At 43.8% G+C, this 19,342-nt stretch overlaps 1 protein-coding gene across 2 annotated transcripts in view; it reads left to right on the forward strand.

The window, feature by feature from the left end:
• inpp5a (inositol polyphosphate-5-phosphatase A) overlaps window positions 1-19,342 on the forward strand; it is a 744,031-nt gene that overhangs the window by 514,447 nt on the left and 210,242 nt on the right. For both annotated transcript variants that reach the window (XM_085994739.1, XM_085994738.1), the window contains exons 5-6: window positions 11,058-11,121; window positions 13,990-14,093. In XM_085994739.1, the coding sequence (XP_085850865.1) occupies window positions 11,058-11,121; window positions 13,990-14,093 (168 nt within the window). The remainder of the gene's footprint in view (window positions 1-11,057; window positions 11,122-13,989; window positions 14,094-19,342) is intronic.

Raw genomic sequence — 19,342 nt, forward strand, 5'->3', positions numbered from 1 at the left:
AAGCATTAGCGCCTGACGCTAATTCTCCAACTTTTCTACTGACACCGCCCATTCCTTGGCTATAAGTAATTTCTAGTTCTAAATGTTTTAATACTCAAAATGATGCATTCTGGTTAATTTTAAGCACTTTTATATTTCACAAGTAATGAATTTTTAATCTAAAAAAGTAAAGCAAAGAACATTTGAATTTTCAACAAAGCAACCAAACCATCACTTAGCTCGCCAGTCACACTCCCACATTTCCCCTTTCCCTCTTCATTGCCATCCATCACCCACATTGCCATCAATTTTATCCCAGGCTTCCCTGATTCCCCAGAATTTCAGCCTCTCTGTATTTGCTGTAGTTCTTTTACATTTACCAGGATAAAAAGAGTAGGTTGAGCCACAAGCTTAGCCAATCAAGATCTGTGGTTATACTTCACTACCAGAATAAGTTTGGCAGTGTCAGTGTGCAATTCACAGCCAGCAACACCCAAGTTATACCACAGGCTATAAATCGTGCTCCTGGTGTCGGGAGACAACTCTGCATATTTGTACATATGTAGAGCTCCACTCCCGAGCGAGAGTGTGGGTGGCAGCATCCACTTTTTTTTGAAAACATTAAAAAGACTCCTCTTGTTGTGTATGTAACCTGTTCCACCTTAAGAGAGCTTAAGCCTGTTCCACCTTAAGAGATGTACTACTTTCTCAGGCTGCTGTAGACGTAATACCGGGGGTGAACACACCGGTATATAAGCACTGTGCAGTAATCTTGTATTCAGTATAGTCCCTACCTCCAACCAGTAAAGACCTGTTTTTATTGTTACTCATTAGTCTGTTTTAATTAACTAAATAATTCACAGACTTAACACTGGCGACGAGTCAGGTTCTTACCCTGCGGCAGTTATTCCACGGCGGTTGAAGAGAGGTTTCAAACCTCACCACTCACCACCCCACTGGAAGTGACAGGCATTAGGACCCTGAAGCCTCCATCAGCTTGTGAACCGGAGTAGAAGACAGGACTGGGGAAGAGAGAGCTATAGGGCGATAGCGATCGGCAGATAAGGGCCGGGCCGCTTTCAAGTGCGAGGCGCAGCCGGGCCATCGATCGCATCCGCTGATAAGGGCCGCACTCGGGGGCTGAAGGGAGACGGCGTCGGGGGACGGGTGAAGACCGCCAAGCGTGGGAAAACCGCCATTTTGTGGGCGGAGGACGACGGCAAGAGCGGGAAGCCGCCATCTTTGATAACAAGTAAAGAAAATAAAATCTGAGAAATTGCAAATCTACAATGCCTAAACACGGGAATATTAGCACCTTTGATAGTGACCTCGAAGATTGGGCCATATATGTTGAAAGAGTAAAAAATTATTGTAAGGCCAATAAAATTCGTGACCAAGATAAAGCTCTAACATTATTAAATTTAATGGGTGCGAAGACATACGGGCATTTGAAACACCTGTTATCACCAGATGAACCGGCGGATAAGACGTTCGATGAGATTGTTACTGTCCTGAAAGATCATCTAAACCCCACGCCGCTGATGCTAGCGGAACGATTTAAATTTTACGACAGAAGGCAGCTACAGCATGAAAGCAATGCTGAATATTTGCTGGAATTGCGTAAATTAGCTAAATATTGCCAGTTTGGAACGGGACTGACAGAGGCACTTCGAGACAAATTTGTGTGTGGTTTATTTAAACAGGATACACAAAAGCGACTGCTCGAGGAGAATGAGCTGACGCTTGAGAAGGCGGTCACTATGGCAGCAGCACACGAAGCCGCAGCGAGAGGCACGGCAGTAATGCAGCTACGGTCACCGGAGCTCAGTGCACACAAATTGGGTGTGAGTTCTGGCAAATGTTATCGTTGTGGAAAGACAACGCATGATCAGAACCAGTGTTGGTTTAAAAACCAAGAATGTAGAACTTGTGGTAGGCTTGGACATATAGCTAGAGTATGCAGGTCAGCGAAGAAGACCAGCAACAAGAAGTCACCGCAAGGGAAATACGCAAAGGTACACAAGGTGGCCGAACAGGAGTCCGATTCAGACGCAAGCAGTATTGAACTGGCTAGCTTAAGGGTACTCAACGTTGGTAAGGGTGCAGACCTCCAGACAATTTGGGTTACTCTTCAGATAGAAGGAGTCCAAGTAAAAATGGAATTGGACACTGGATCGGCATTGTCGGTCATGAATAAGAAAGATTACAGAAGGTTATTCCAACATATTCCCCTACAGGATACGGAGATTATATTGACAACCTACACGGGGCAGAGAGTGTACCCCATCGGGACAATAAAGGTTGCAGTGGCCAACAAGGGCGAAGGAAGTCAAATAATGGACTTATATGTGCTACCGGAGGGAGGTCCACCACTACTAGGCCGGGAGTGGTTTAGAAACATAAATATGGACTGGCATTCGCTAAAAGCCATAAAGAGTGAGAACTTGGTGCAGATAATCAGCCCAGACTCTAGAACTGATGATGGTAAGACCAACCCATGTGCAAAAGACAAAGTTTCAGCACAGAATTCCACTGAGCAACAACAACATAGTTTAACAGAGAATTCTGAGTCTGTCAAGTCTACTGATATGCACATTTTTGAGGGACACTGGGCTCGAACTCAACTCCATTTCAAACTACAACAGCAATTAGAACAAATGATTTGCCGTTTTGAGCAAGAGATGAATGAAATAAAAAAGTTCTTTGTTACAGAGTGGGAGAATCTGGAAAGTCAACAGAAGCAACTGATGGAGAAAATGGAGCAGGAGCACACCAACCATCTGCGCGAGGAGGCCGAACGAATCAAAGCTGATTCAGGTTCTGAAGGTGCGTGCCATAATCTGGTGTCAGAAGAGTTAACGGTCAGACAACTCCTTCATATGCTGAGGGACAAGACTCTGAAATGGGAAAAACTTGAACACGAGCTGCGATCTTCAAAGGAAAAGGGTTCGGAGCTCTCAAAAGTCATTGAGATGGCTGATGTGACGACACAGACTGAAACGACTGCAACAGAGCAGCCATTGGATGCCAAAAGTACGCTGACTCACGTCAATGTAGAACAACAGACCGCTGAAACAGCTGCTCCGGTGGAGGGATTGCATAGTCCGATCAATCAATCTCCAAAGGAAGTTGAAGTATTAAAATCACAAATGAGGTCACTAGTAAACGACTTGCTGAAAGCCCAGAAAAAGCTGGATGCAGAGGTACACATGAAGAAGTCTCTTCAGGAAAGATGTCTGGATTTGGAACAAGAGCTGGCTAACGTCCAGCTGGGTATGGAGGAAATAGACGACCCTCTCACTGGTCTAGCTCAGGACGACACCGAATATTACCATGACCTGGTGGACGACACCGAATATTACGATGTCCTGTCCTGCCCAGCTTGTAACTTCGACTCCCAAAGTGCAGAAATCATGGAGGAGCACCAAAAGTCTACGGAACATCGGGAGAAGCTGGCTCTACGACGGAAACAGGAGGAAGAGAAGGAGGAACTGCGCATGCAGCTGGCAGCTGTGGCAGCTGACAATGGAGCCCAGAGAGTCTCCAAGAAGCAGAAAAGGAAAAGTAAAAACAGAAGATGACCCATCTGAACCATTATCACCTCTACCAGATCATACACGTGGTCCCTCCGAACGGAGCCAAATCAGTTCGGAAGTTCAAGCTGTTAAATCCATGAAAGGACTATTGAATGAGTAACATGAACCGACTACACCACAGAGATTGAATCTGTGAACTGTTTTCCGCAGAGACTGAATCTGTGATATGTTACGTTAAACATGAAGTTATATATGTATATATGTTATTACGTTATGTTAAATGGGGGGGATGACTATAAAGCTAAGAAGGGAGGAGTGTTGTGTATGTAACCTGTTCCACCTTAAGAGAGCTTAAGCCTGTTCCACCTTAAGAGATGTACTACTTTCTCAGGCTGCTGTAGACGTAATACCGGGGGTGAACACACCGGTATATAAGCACTGTGCAGTAATCTTGTATTCAGTATAGTCCCTACCTCCAACCAGTAAAGACCTGTTTTTATTGTTACTCATTAGTCTGTTTTAATTAACTAAATAATTCACAGACTTAACACCTCTTAATTTATTAAGTCCAACTGACTGCTTGACCACTTTTAGATGCAGTGTGATGCTGCATTGGAGTTATTCTCCATACAGTGTCAAGTCCAAGTGCGTGAGACAGTCACCCCGAGGGTGTCCCACAGTGCTGCGTTCTGCAATCCGATCAGGACTGTCTTCAGAGTTATAGCTTCACTTTTTTGTCAGTGAGAAGCAAAAACTGCAATAGTGATAGCATAACTGCACTCAAAACAGTAACGTAGCATCAGTGAGGGACAAGAATCATCAGGACTTCCGGGGGTAGATTTGCCAAACGTAATGCACTTTGTAGGACCTCCTCTCACTGTCCTCATTCGTAAAAGGGCCTGACAGCTGTTACATCCTAGGCCTGGGACCTCATTTCGTAAAACTATTCTGTTATGCCAAGTGATATCAACTCTATTCTGTTATTAATGCTGTACTACTTCTGATCGTAAATGACTTTCTATCAGCATCCAAACACTGTTTGCCCATACCTGGGACCGTCCTTGTCTTAAAAGCAGTTCACCTTGAGTTATCTGACAGGCCGTCTCTCGCTGGCTTTCCTCATTTGCCACCTTCAGAAAGCCTAGTGCCGAGTATTTGGGTCACAAGAAGGAGTACTCATCAATTAAATGTATGACGGTATTTTGCGTTGGATGAACTAATATGTCAAGGAGATGGGCCGGACCTCATGTTTGGGCTTTTGACAAATCAGCAAATGTTTAATCTCAAGATGTGCAGGTTCTCATAAATAATGCAGCGATTACTGAGACAGAACTCTGACTGCGTGAATGTTTTCCCAGTGACCGCGGTCAGGAAAAAAAGTCAACTAAATCACTTCTTTTTAGGTTGCTTCCTTAAGAGGCCAATTTTTAGCTAAATTATTTATTCTCTATGCCAGAAGTTTTATATTCTCAGAAAGACAAAAAAAAGAATCCTTGATGTGGTCATTCTTGGAAAATAAAACAATATTTTGTCTTTCTGTGGTTTGTTATAATTTGCCACAGATGCAGTGATAACAGTTGTGCTTTTACTCAGCACATCAGATTCAGTTTTCTTTGTGTTTTATTTCCAGGTTGCACAATACAACAATTCATTGTCTGTGAAAATATATCTGTGAAGCTTGTATTTGCAACATAAGTTATATTTTCTGAATCCATGCCACTGCATGAGGAAATAATAGAAAACTCTTGAGATCTACAGTGCTATACTTCATAGAATCCTTTGCTCTAAATATCCCTTCAGTCTAGACTCGGTGAGAGCAGATTTTGCATATAACATGGGGTTTGTGGGCCTGGGAATGGTGAAGGAATTGCAGTGATATGTGTGTGCTGTATGTAAATGTGTCTCTTACCAAGGTGCAGGCTCTCTCTCCATCAGTCAAACGGTGAGTGCAAGATCTGAAGGCTGGAGCATGGGAGTTGTTTTTAGGCAGTCGACCGTATCACAATCATGAGAGGAAGTGTCAACAAGGTCAATGGAATGTCCTAGTGAAATAGTGAAATGGCACTTTGGTTAGCATTACATAAATGAAAGTCCATTTGACCCCGATTCTAAAATAGAGGGTCATTTAAAATATGGAGAGGGTGGGCACAGGACTCGAGAGTTCCCATCGTATCCTAAGTTATCCTATCCTATCCCATTCTATTATATCCACACAAATATATTAATGCACCATGTTCATCATGATATCACTAAGATTAGCTTATTGGACGAAGCATAGTAAGAAAGTAACTAATACCTTAAGCATTACTGGGAAAATTGGAGGCATGACATTGTATACCAAGGAAACTGATTTCAAGTTTTTTGAACAATACATATCTGCTGAATCTCAAGCTATTTAAAATTTTAAGTAATACATAACTATAAGCTCAAATTATAATACTGTAAGCATTTTAAAGTGATTCATAAGGTCAATTTAGTGTATACTGTTGAAATACATAAGGAATGTTCTCACAGAATCACAGAAACCCCACAGTGCAGATAGAGGCCATTTCAGCCCATCGAGCCTGCACCGACACATATCCCACCCGATCCCCGTAACGCCTACACCAACACATATCCCACCCTATCCCTATAACCCCACGTATTTAAGCCCCCTAACACTAAGGGTCAATTTATCATAGCCAATCAACCTAATTAAAAATGGTCTCAATTTCTGCTATTTCACAAAACACCTGGATCAAAGACGATAGCAAAATACTGCAGATGCTGGAAATCTGAAAAAACAACAGAAAATGCTGGAAAAACTCAGCAGGTCAGGCAACATCCGTGGAGAGAAATTTGAGTTGACGTTTCGGGTCGAAACCCGAATCAAATACTTGGGCCTAGAAATTCACTTGGGCGCAGGCAGCTCGCTCGCACCCAAAAGTTAGCGCTGGGCGGGGAGGCATTAGCGCACACCGTATATTCGTCTTCTGCGCCCCAATTCGGAAGCGGGCGCTATACCAGGGTGTGCCCGCCTCCGTTTGGGGCGCTGCAACTGAATATCGGCACGCTAGTTGCCGCAGCGCCACCCGATGCGGTGCGGCAGGTTGCGGTACTGCAGGCCTCCTCCTTCTCTTAAGGGGGAGGTGCCTGCAACGGCCGGAGCCCCGATCGCGAGTGCCGGCAAAAGAGCCCGGCACAACGGAGAAGTGCCGGGCTCCACGGAAACCAGCCGGCAATGCCGCGGGGGGGGTGGAGGAGGCCGGGGAAGGAGGTGCGGGCAGGTGGCCGCCGAAAAAGCGGCCGGCCGCACCTTCAGCTTTAAAGCGCCCCACTATGGCAGCAGGACGGCCCCGTTTTCTGTTCGGAGGAGGCGGGCGCAAATAAATATGGGGATCGCCGCGGTTTCGGGGCGTTACGGGCCACCGCGCACACCGATGACGTCATCGGTCCCGGCGCAGCGCTAACGGCTACCGCCGCCAATACCGCTGCACTCAATTTCCGCGCTACCACCCCGCCGGCGCAAAAGACCTCTTTAGGCGCTAAGTGGGCGCAAGGCCCACTGAATTTCTAGGCCTTGGTCTTGACTCCATATGTGCCATGGAAGATCAACTAGTAAATAGTCAAAAATCTTCCTGTAGCAGAAACCTTAGAGCAGATTTAAACTTTTGGCAGTGGTGGAAAATGGGCAATAGCAGAATGGCCACCTGTTATACACTCCGCCCGAAATACCAGGAAGGTGCATAATTGGTGGTTAATCTGTGACAGTTCATTTTCCGCCAATGGCGATCAGCCCTCCTATTTGCTTTTGTCATGATCTTTGTTAACAATTATATACCATCATTTAACATTTATAATGGCAGTTTCCAATGCAAACAGTTGCCTGTCATGGTTTGTTGATGAACCAGTCAAATAAAAAAGCTTGTTGTAAACATTTTCATCTGTCATTTTTCTCTGAAATTTATAATGCCCAAAATCAGATTTTAGACAAAATAAGAATTTCAAAACATTGTAAAATTCACAATAACCCATTAAAATGTCTTTTGTTCCTTTTAATATGCCTCTTAAAGTTTTTACTTTAAGGCCTCAGATATCTCATAAGCTCAGGCTTCAAGTGGAAGTGTTTACTTCAGAGAAGTTGTATAAATCTTCTAATCACATCTGCGCATTCTAAGCATGTGCACTTTGCAGAATTGCCCAGCATCCAATCTGTGCATTCTGAACAAGTGTAGATTCCTGAATTTCCCAGTATGCATTATGAAGTTTCTGATTTGAAGCAGAGGGATGTGCCCTCATCCTGAGGATTTGTGAGTTTCCTTGCTTCTTCCAAAAGACTTTCAAACAAACTAGGGATTGAATTCTCAAACATTTATTTCAGACAAGTATCACTTAAAATACTAACTTTTCTGTAATGAAGTGCTCAGTCAGGCAAGACGTGCGATTAATATGGCTGCAGTTTTCCTTTCTAACTGTCAACAGAGATTATTAATTGACAATGGATTTCTTTTAAAATGTTGAAAATTTAGTTAAACAATCTTTCTCTTCTGCACTATTTTTGGAATTAAGCAATTTTTAAGAAATTAAAGAAACAGGGAAACTGAATAAACCTTTCAATTTTGAGCATTTCAATAAGTATTTTTTATGCAAAGTTGTGTTTATGGTGTCAACCTTGGGTCATGAGTTCAAGAGCACATAATCTAGGCTGACACTTCAGTGCAGTACTGAAGGATTGCTTCACAGTCGGAAGTGCCATCTTTCAGATGAGAGGTTAAACTATAGTGCTCCCAGAACCACGTGACCCACCCTCCCAGTGCTCCCAGACCCTGGGATACCATTCAAAGTGCTGCTAGGCCCTGACATCCCATCCAATTACTGCCAAAACCCAGATTACCCCATTGCTGATAAATCAGAGTTCCTGATGATAATATCACTGTGGACAACATCATGGGAGATTTTCTGTTCCATGGCATTGCTTACAGTGGGTTAGAGGTTACATTGTTGCAAAGGGCAAGGGTTCCAGATTGGGGGAGGAACTCGGACAAAAGTTGTTAAGAGATCAAGAGGGAAAAATTCAGTATCGCCCCGTTTGGGACGCGATTATCGGCCGTGTGCAAAGTTTAGCGCCTGGCGCTAATTATCGCCTGCAACTGCAAACTTGGCTTTTATCGCCCCTGGAGTTGATTGGAGCGCTAAATCAGGCGCTACACACCTCTCTTAAGGCGCAAAGGCTGAGGAGCGAGGTACTATCTCAGAGCGCTGGCGAAGCTCATGTGATGTCAGTCAGCAATGGAACACAGACACAATGGCGCCGGCCAGTTCTTAAAGGGGAGGGTTCATCTTGCTCTCCATCCACATCCTGCTCATTGCAGCCTTGAATCTCGGCCTGGAGAGACCTGTGCATCAAATCTGTTGGAAAGAACAATGGAGAGACCCAGGGAAAGAGCTCAGAGTGCAGCACCCACAGTCTCTTCTAAATCAATACAAGGAAGGGCAAATCAAAATGAACCTGCAAAGTGCTGCTCAGTACCCAAAACTCCTTCACACAGCGTTGAATCTCTCCAGAAGTGTCTCACTCTCTCAGAATGCGTGGTGCAAAAATGTCACCAACAAAAAAAGGCAGGAGGCGGTCGCCTTTAAATAGCGCTCCCCGAGTCCCTTCCTGACTGCAAAACGCTCCCCTCAACCTGTCGTTGCTAGCGGCAGGCGGTAAGGCAGGGGGTGCCATTCAATATCATGTCTGGGGCGCTACCGGGGCGTTGCGCACTCAACTGACGTCATGATCTGCCGGCGCAGGAGATCGTGGCGGTAGTGTTTAGCGCCGCCGCAAAATGTCTAGTTAATTTCATGAGCGGCGCAAACATCGCCGCGCATGGGCACTAGTTGCTTTGTGCCCCATTAGAGTCCTCTTAAGGCGCTAATGGGAGGCGCAAACCAACTGAATTTTTTCCCCCAAGTGTTTTTTTAATTGGTTTTCTTTACCCACTGCAGGTAAATTAATAAATCACTACCACAGTTACATAAATAAATCTGTTCCTCTGACAGTCAATATTTTCAAGTTTGCAGCTGCAGTAACCACTGAGAATATATTATAAACTATAAGGTTTCCACTTTGAAATTTGTCACATACATAAGATGTTGCAAACAACTCTTGGCTACTGTAACCAAAATTACTTTTTCCAGGAAAATTACCTCAGAAAAAGTCTAATAGTTTATGCTTTACATTGATGGGAATGACTTGGAGAGGAATAGGAGGGTAAATTTAATTAGCTAGCACTTCTGGAGTAGGCGTTGCCGAATGGGAATTGGAAACTTGGTACTTATGTGTTAAAGCCTTATCTCCAACTCATGCTTCCATCTAGCATGGCCTCACTCTGAGAGTGCAGTCTTGCAGTATTTGCCAATAAGCACATGGCTACTTTAACAAACATTAATTGCACAAAAAACAACCCCTTGTATATAGTTATCTACATAATTATCTCAGAAAAAGTTGAAAACATCCTAGTTTACCTCACAGACTTCTGGGCTTTTCCACTCAACTGCAAGAAGGCATGGTTAATAGTAACAAGTCCTAGCAAGCCAACTACTTTCTGAAGCCAAGGTGAAGAGAGGAGGATTTCGGCATTATTGACATGGCCAGTAGCCAATCAGGAGGCATGAAGAGATTTGCAAAGCTAGCAAAGCCCAACCAAATAATGCAAGATCTAATCAAATACTCCAAACTGAGCTTCAAGCTTGCAAAACAATTTAGCAACATCTGGAAGTGATTTAATTGTTTCAACTTCTTTTATTCATAAATCTTGCTGCCTGCCAATTTGTGATATGTAGCTTCTTGAACTTCTTGATTAGTGGTTTACACTCCTGCTTGTTGCCTACTGACTGATACCATGCCTACCTGTTCAGTTGTGATTTGTTACTGTCTTAGGGATGTGGAATATGAGCCAATCAGGTGCAAGTGTGACAGAAAAATTGGTATGTGACACCCAAGGTGTAATGCCTGAGGTATGGCGGAAACAGGCAATGCGTGATGCACATTTTTTTAGATATAAAACGATAGATAGCTTTAGGCAGATGTTTGTGTGGGTAGGGAAGTAGAAGTACATTGCTAATTTTTTTTAATTTATTCGCTTATGGGAACTGGGTGACGCTGGCAAGGCCAGTATTTATTGCCCATCCCTAGTTGCCCTTGAGAAGGTGGTGGTGAGCCGCCTTCTTGGACCGCTGCAGTCCATATCAAGAAGATGGCTCACCACCACCTTCTCAAGGGCAACTAGGGATGGGCAATAAATGCTGGCCTTGCCAGCGACGCCCAGTTCCAATAAGCGAAAAAAAAAAATTAGCAATGTACTTCTACTTCCCTAAATCAGAAACATCCGCCTAAAGCTATCTATCTTTTTATATCTAAAAAAAAATGTGCATCATTGAGAGAACAATTAAGTAAAATGTTTTTATAGCTGCAGCCTAATTGTTGTTAGTTTTGTGAAAACACATTCATCTTGTTCTTCTTTTGCATATATATTGCATAAATTAGTGTTAAATTAAACTTTTTAACTTCTTTTTCAGGCTTTAGGAAATCTTTACTTTCTTCACGAGTCTTTGAAAAATACCTATCAGTTTGATTTTAAAGGTAAGCTTTACAGTACTACTTAATATAAGATTACAAATAGTTAGTTGGCCCAATTCTATATTCACCATTAAAGTTAATACAACTGGTGACTTTGGGATTGTATTTGGCATTGCATTAAATGCATCAGTGCCCTTAACTTCTGGCTCATTGCTTAACACCCTGAAGCAATAGTTGCTTAAAGCACAAATAAGTTACATTCCTCACATATATTCATGCACATACATTCCTCTTGCATTTTATATAACAAAATTATCTGTGTATAGGATTATTTTTTAAACGAGTGATTCCTGGACTTGTGAGCTAGCAGGGATTTAAAGGCTTTTTCTGGAAATGTTTTAATTAAAAAAAAGTATGCCCTTGTGATGTAAGGGAGGTGCTTTAATCTACAATGCAACAGTAGTAAAGAGTATTTGTGACACTACATAAAGCATAAGATTGCACAGTAATACAAATACTGGTGACTTGTCCCTCAAAGCGTTTCATACCCTGTCACTTTTCCATGGTGTAATTTTTTCATGACTGTAAAATTAATTTATAAAATATCGGTTTCATTTCTTTGTCACTGAAATGTATTTATGCTACTGAACACGGCGCAGATTCAAATTTACTGTTATGCGACTTCTTTATTAAAAATGCTATCATATTTAGGCAAATATGGATATTTACTTTTGTTGCTCTATTGATTTAGGAATAATCTACTAACAGATTATTGATGCAGACAGAATTGACTTCTCACTCACTCCTAGCAGATAGAATCACAGATCAAGACCCAATATTTGAATGTATGGTTGTGATGCAAAAAAATAAATTCTCCAGTTCATTGTTCGGGTATGGAATAGAATCAATGCAGGATGTTAGTTATCTCCCATTCACTACAGTCTCTTACATGAGATCATATTTAGTGTGATCAAGTATTTACCTTATCATAACCTTTCATGATTTTGAAGACCTCTATCAGATTGTCCCTTAACCTTTTCAACTCCAGTGGAAAAAAGGTCCTAATTTCTCAAATCCCTGTTCATAACTGTAACCCTTATTCCGTGGTAACATCCTAGTGAATCTAGAAACAAAACCAAGGATTTCTTTGTCCTTTTTATTGGCATATCTACCTGTGCTGCCACCTAATGACCTATGCCTCTGCAATCCAAATTCCCTCTGTGCCACAGGAGATCTACTAGTGTATAATTTAAATTTCAGCACATTACTGGTTAAACCTAATTGTGAAATCCCAAAACTTGTGTTGTTTAAAATCTTACAATAAATATGCCACAGTTCATACATCCACATAACCCTAGAAGCTTACAGCACAGAAGGAGATCAGTTGGTTCCAATGCCACTTAGTCCCATTTCCCTGCCCTTTCCCCACACCCTTTTCTTTTTCAAATATTTATCCACTTCCCTTTGAATACCTTATCAAAAATGTAGACAAAACAAGTTTTCTTTATTTGAACTATGCGTCAATATCATTGGGGCAGTGGCAGTGTGGATGTGTCCAAAAATAGGGCCCATTTGATTTTCAGAAGGTGCAAACATTCATAATGAACAAAAACAAAAGAGGGACACCAGTAAATCGAGGAACTAAATTTATTGGCAAATAATTAAAAGCAGGCACAAAATATTGAATTATACATCAGAAGGAGTAAGGGGAAGAATACCATTGGTCATCTGAAGGACTGAAGGTCAGGGAAGTGCTGATGTCCCAGGCCCCCAAGGAAGGGATTGATCTCTGGTAGAAAGCATGGCAAGGATTTGCAATACTGTGGATATGAAATGTAATCATTTTGGTGTGAATTATTTAATAATCATCTGTTTATTACATTAAAACATATTATTTATAATTTGCTATAGATTCTGCTGGTTAATAAATCAAGAAGCTGGCTTAAACCAGAATTGTTTGAGCGATTTGATTTGTTGCTTTTCTGGTGCTTGCTGGTTGGTAATTTGTAGCTTCTCTTTGGTAACTGGCTCATTTTGCAGTTCTTGGTGATTGGTATCTTTTTCTTTCTAAATGTCAATTTCATCCAATTAATATTAACTGATAGTGGTTTCTGATTCTTTAGTCTTTTATCTATATGATATTTGAGCCAATCATGATTTCCTACCTAGGATGTGATGCCTAAAGTGTGATGACCACTTTTGAGGCCTGATGTCCCATCGTTGCATACTATACACAGTATATATGTATGTGTGTCTTTGGGTAGTAATAACAATAGTAAGAAGACAACTATGTGCCCAGGAGGAAGCTTGTTTAGATTAAAATACATGTCATGACAACGAAACAAGGAGGTATCTTCTCCTTTCAGGCCTAATCTACCTCCAGAGAAAAGAATATTGCAACAAAGGTTGTCCAGACTTCATATAAAGAAAAGTGAAACTGGTGGCTTAAGATGAAACTAAATCTACCGAGAGACATTGGCTGGAAGTTTCCTCGGGGTTCCTCCACCGCTGCTGTAACTTTGGCAGAAATTCTGTTTGCGCGCGTAAACGGGATGTCCACCGACTTTCTGCCAAAGTTACGGTGGAGGAGTGGGAGAACCTCTGAGGAAATTCCCAGCGATTGCAGAGAGGAAACTTGTCCTCCAACTGTCGGTGCAGTTGCAGAGAATTTTTTTTTTAAACAGTAACAAAGATTATATCAAGAGTGTTAGCTTGACCTTTGTTAAAGACAGAATTTGTGAGATAACGCACGGAGCTGATGCAAACTAAATATACAGAATGATACAACATGTATAAAAGGTCCTTTAGCATCAGGTGGCAGAATCTGTAAACGATGTTCTGTTAAAAATGATCAGTCATACCATTTCTTAGTAAAAGAGCTATTGTGTTAGTTAAGATTTATTTTGTGTGTGCTTTTTTTTTCTTTTCAAGCTAAAAAATACAAAAAAGTAACGGGTAAAGAAATCTACTCAGAAACGTTAGAAAGCACCCCTATGCTGGAAAAGGAGAAGTTTCCACAAGATTACTTCCCTGAGGTAAGTCTTTTGCAACACAAAACACACAGTCAACTTGTAAAGTTTATTGTTGTCTCGGTGTCTCTGGGAAATCGTGTTATTCAACAGTCTGTCAAATAGGATGACTGCAAATGGGATACATGAAAATTATTTACTGAGCGAGTTTGGGAAGAGGTGAGGGGTGGATCACTTATACTCTTCCTGCCATCGCTCTGTGAATTATTTTCATGCATCTCACGGCTCCTAATTCTGTTGCGTTAGTTTGGACACTGAAGTACAGTAATAAAAATGTTTTTTAAAAAACTGGTGATGCTCAAGACTGCAGTGACCTGAGGTCATGTGACATAATCAACATTACTTCTGGGTCATGAAATAATTCACAAAAGCATAACTGGAGAGACCATACGTGTGATAGCATGTGTGCATAGTGCGCACAAAGACAGTATTTATTTCTGGAGTGAACGTGTTTCACTATTTTAGGCTCTGCATCCTTTCCTTGCAAATTAAGTTTTTGCAAAGCTTCCCCATTAAAAATCCTCCCAAAATCTCTTGCATCATTTTAAAGTACTATCTAATTCAAAAACTGTCCTCTTATGTTGATAATTTAATATTGTTTTCAATGATGTAAATAAAGGCAGAATAATTATAACTGGTAAATATATCAGACACAGAACACCGCTCTTCATCTTAGTAATAATCTGTTCCATTCTGCAACTGACAGATATGCAAACGATCCTCTCAATTGGTTTAAGACTGATTTCTTTCTCTTTATTACTGCCGCTTAAAGATGATCTAAAAGTAATTACATTGATTGAGGTATAATGCAATCCAAAATAATTACAATTCACTGCATATAAAACTAACAAAACTTTTCATGGTGATTTATTGTACCTCTTGGCTGTATATGAATCTCAAATGATGCCTTTGGGACCAGCACTTGAGATAATGTTAGGCTATTTAAAAAGAACAGATTTGTGTAGTCTATCAGACCTGAATAATTTTTGCCAGTAGTGAGAAATTGGTTGTTATCATACATCACAGATACTGCTCAAAGCTCTTATGAAAGATGAATTAATTTCACTAATGCTTTAATGTGAACCTTTCATGAACAAAGCTGTACAGGGATAACCTTGTAGGGGTCCCTAGTTTCTCAATAGTGATTTATGTCATCTTTTAATAAAGGAAACAGCCTGTATATAATCCATCTGCTGAGCAAAGAAGGGACACTGACTTGCACTACATGGAATTTTTAACTTCCATTTTTATTTAACGCTGCAGACTGATGAAAGGTTTCAAGGAAGACTAATACAAGCCCGGCTTACACTCTGTGTTGCTAAATTGATTGGTAATCCCAACTCTAAATTATACCGAACCCCCTCCCCACCCCCCTCCGTAATTGCCATCAAAAAGATGGATTACTACGAAGTATGAAAGTACTGAACAAACATTTGTAGGGCCATTTCTCTGCATCAACTTTGAACGTTTTATGAAGCTGAGGAAGCAGAGGAAAGCTGCAGTAATAGGATACTTTAGATCTCGCATTTGTCAGTTCAGTTGTAATACTTGTACCACAGGCAGGCACAAAATTCAGATCCAGAAGGGTTTCTTTTCAGTTATTTTCTTTTTTTTTAGTTCCTCACAACATGCACCATTCCCTGGCTAAAACAGCCAAAAAAGCTTTGTTCTCAAGCTTCTGCAACTCTCTAACTAACCACTAAGAGGCACATGAGAGAAGCTTTGATTGTCTCGCCATTGAGTTTTCTTTTTCTTATTACAGTACTCCCTTGTCATGGGGAAGCATTTATGTTTGCTCAATATGATTGCCTTCATTGCCTGGCCAAAATTAGAAATCTAGTGTGGAAGCTGCTGCTGAGAACTTGTGTCCTGCCATTCCTTGCTATTGCTGCATCAACAATCTGTTGAACGGAGTACCCTTCCACTCCTGCTGTTCTAATGACTTAGTTTACTGGGGCGTCAACTCTACTGGAGGATAAGGTAGCCTGGATTTACTGTGTTTGCTCGTATGTATGAGGCAGGAAGTGGGCCAAGGTTTTGTTGATTATAGCCCTGCCTGAGTTTCCACCCTCAGTCTTGGTGGATGACATTTTTGGGCAGTCACATGTAAATGAGGAAGTACTGACATGGTGATTTCAGGGTGTGATGAAATATTCCATTCATCACTGCCTGTGACTGTGGTCGGTTTCAGTGTCATTTCCCTTCCCCCAGTCCTCATTGTATTGTTTATTGGAATGTGCTGGAATGTGCTGTGTGTAGGGCTCCGCCCATACCTGGCCCCTTTTGTAAGCTAGCTCAGTCTGGCCTCAGTCTCCAGAAGGAAGATACCTCTCTCTCTTACGTGTTACTTTCTAAGTTAATAAAAGCCTTGTTTTGTTTCGCTAACATCGGGTCTCGGAATTATTGAGGCACATCAATTTTATTAACTTATTTTTCAACACTATGGATCAACTCCTGAAACCCGAACGTTTGGATTTGGATCAACATGCTCCGGACGCATCAGCACGCTTCGGACACTGGTTTGAGTGTATGGAATTCTTCCTGGACAATTCCGCAGCCGTCAAAGACGCTACGGACGCTGCGAGGATGAGACTCGGAATTCTGCGGAATTGGGTAAGCCACCGGGTTTACCCCCTCATCCAAGACGCCGATACGTACCTGGCCGCCTGCGACATCTTAAAGGCGCATTACCAGCAGCCTACGAATGAGGTGTATGCTAGGCATCTGCTCGCTACTCGCGCACAGCGACCTGGGGAATCGGTGGAGGAGTTCCTAAGCACCCTGAAAATGCTTGGCAAAGACTGCAAGTGCCGAGATGTAAAAGCCGCAGTGTACACTGACGAGCTTGTTCGTGATGCCTTTATCACAGGCCTCAGCTCCACTTACATCCGGCAAAGACTGCTGGAAAAAACGGGGTTGGACCTGAAACAGGCTGCGGACACCGCGCGATCCCTGGATGTGGCCCAGAGAAACTCGGATGCCTACTCTTCAGCCCGCGCCGTCCACGCCGCCACGTGTGCACCGAGGGCGCCGCCACCTTGGAAGGCATCTTCCCCGCCCGGCAGCCCGACACCGGCGGGGCCCCGCTCTCCCCCCAGAAGCCCTACGACAGCCGCGACGCGTCAGGGACCCAACTGCTACTTCTGCGGGCAGCCAAAACACACCAGAAACCTGTGCCCGGCGAAAGGCACCACCTGCTTTAAGTGCGGTAAGAAGGGGCACTTCAGGAAGGTGTGCAGAGGGAACTCCGCCGGAAAACCAACCGCCGGAAAACCCGCCACCGCCGCGTGTGCGCCGTGGGAGCGGCCATCTTGGACGCCATCTTGCCCGACCTCGTGGGGTCCGCCACCTTATGAGCAGACAGCGTGGACGCCATCTTGTATCGATCAGGGCCCTACAGTGGCATCGGTCACAGTGGACCAGACCAGGCCGCACCCGCTATCCAAATCAATGGTGGACATCGAGGTAAACGGGTGCCGGGTTAAATGTTTAATTGACAGTGGAAGCACGGAGAGTTTTATCCACCTTGAACTGGCACAACAACTCTCCCTAAAGGTGGTCCCTGCTCAGGGTACCATCTCTATGGCTGATAAAACCCAGACATCGACCATTCTGGGTTACTGCACGGTACAATTGGGCGTTAATGGAACTGTATACGATAATTTTAAAGTATTAATCATGAAGAACCTATGTGCGAGCGTGATCTTGGGCCTGGATTTCCAGTGCAACCACCAAAGCATCACGCTCAAGTACGGTGGGTCCCAGCCGCCCCTCACAGTGTGCGGTCTGGCTACCCTGAAGGTAAAGCCGCCTTCGCTATTCGCGAACCTTACCCCTAACTGCCGGCCAATAGCGACCAAAAGCAGGAGGTACAGCTGGGAGGACAGGCGGTTTATCGCAACCGAGGTAGACAGGCTCCTGAAAGAGCGCATTATTGAACGCAGCAACAGCCCGTGGCGCGCCCAAGTGGTAGTGGTAAGGGGTAGCGAAAAGAAACGGATGGTGATCGACTATAGTCAAACGATCAACAGGTACACCCAACTAGACGCCTACCCGCTACCCCGCATATCAGAAATGGTGAACCAAATCGCCCAATACCGGGTGTTCTCCACCATCGACCTCAAGTCAGCGTACCACCAGCTCCCTATCACACCAGAGGACCGCCCATACACTGCCTTCGAGGCGAACGGACGCCTCTACCAATTCCTCAAAGTCCCCTTTGGGGTGACGAATGGGGTCTCGGTCTTTCAGAGGGAGATGGACCGCATGGTCGATGACCACCACTTGCAGGCAACCTTCCCCTACCTCGACAACGTCACCATCTGCGGCCACAATCAGCAGGATCACGACTCGAACCTCGAGAGGTTCCTGGAAACCGCACAAAAACTCAACCTCACCTACAACGAGGACAAGTGCGTTTTCAACACCACGCGCCTCTGCATACTAGGCAGCGTGGTGGAGAATGGGGAAATCGGACCAGACCCCGACCGATTGCGCCCCCTACGGGAGCTGCCCCTGCCCAACACTCCCAAAGCCCTGAAAAGGTGCCTGGGGTTATTTTCTTATTATTCCCAATGGGTCCCCAACTACTCCGACAAAGCCCGCCCCCTCTTGAAAGCATCCTCTTTTCCGCTCTCTGCTGAGGCCCACGCCGCCTTCAAAAGCATTAAGCAGGATATTGAGCGGGCCACGCTACAGGCAGTGGACGAGAACACTCCATTTCAAGTGGAAAGTGATGCGTCTGACTTCGCCTTGGCGGCCACCCTCAACCAGGCGGGGCGGCCCGTAGCTTTCTTCTCGAGGACCCTCCAAGGGCCCGAGGTCAGACACTCCTCCGTGGAAAAGGAGGCCAAAGCCATCGTGGAGGCAGTGCGCCACTGGCGCCACTACCTAGCCGGCAAACGCTTCACCCTACTTACCGACCAGCGGTCGGTAGCGTTTATGTTCAATAATAAACAGAGGGGGAAGATTAAAAATGATAAGATTCTCAGGTGGCGGATCGAGCTCTCCACCTTCGAGTACGACATCATTTACCGGCCAGGGGCCCTTAACGAATCCCCTGACGCCCTCTCACGAGGGATGTGTGCCAGCGCCACCGGGGATCGGCTACAGACCCTCCACAACGACCTCTGCCACCCAGGGGTCACGCGGCTGTTCCACTTCATAAAGTCCCGTAACTTACCCTACTCGATTGAGGAAGTTCGGTCTCTGACCAGGAACTGCCGCACTTGCGCTGAGTGCAAGCCTCGGTTCTA

The sequence above is a fragment of the Somniosus microcephalus genome, chromosome 8 (assembly GCF_052327205.1).
Source record: "Somniosus microcephalus isolate GS21.2 chromosome 8, FLI_Smic_1.0, whole genome shotgun sequence".
In the NCBI taxonomy this organism is placed as follows: domain Eukaryota; kingdom Metazoa; phylum Chordata; class Chondrichthyes; order Squaliformes; family Somniosidae; genus Somniosus; species Somniosus microcephalus.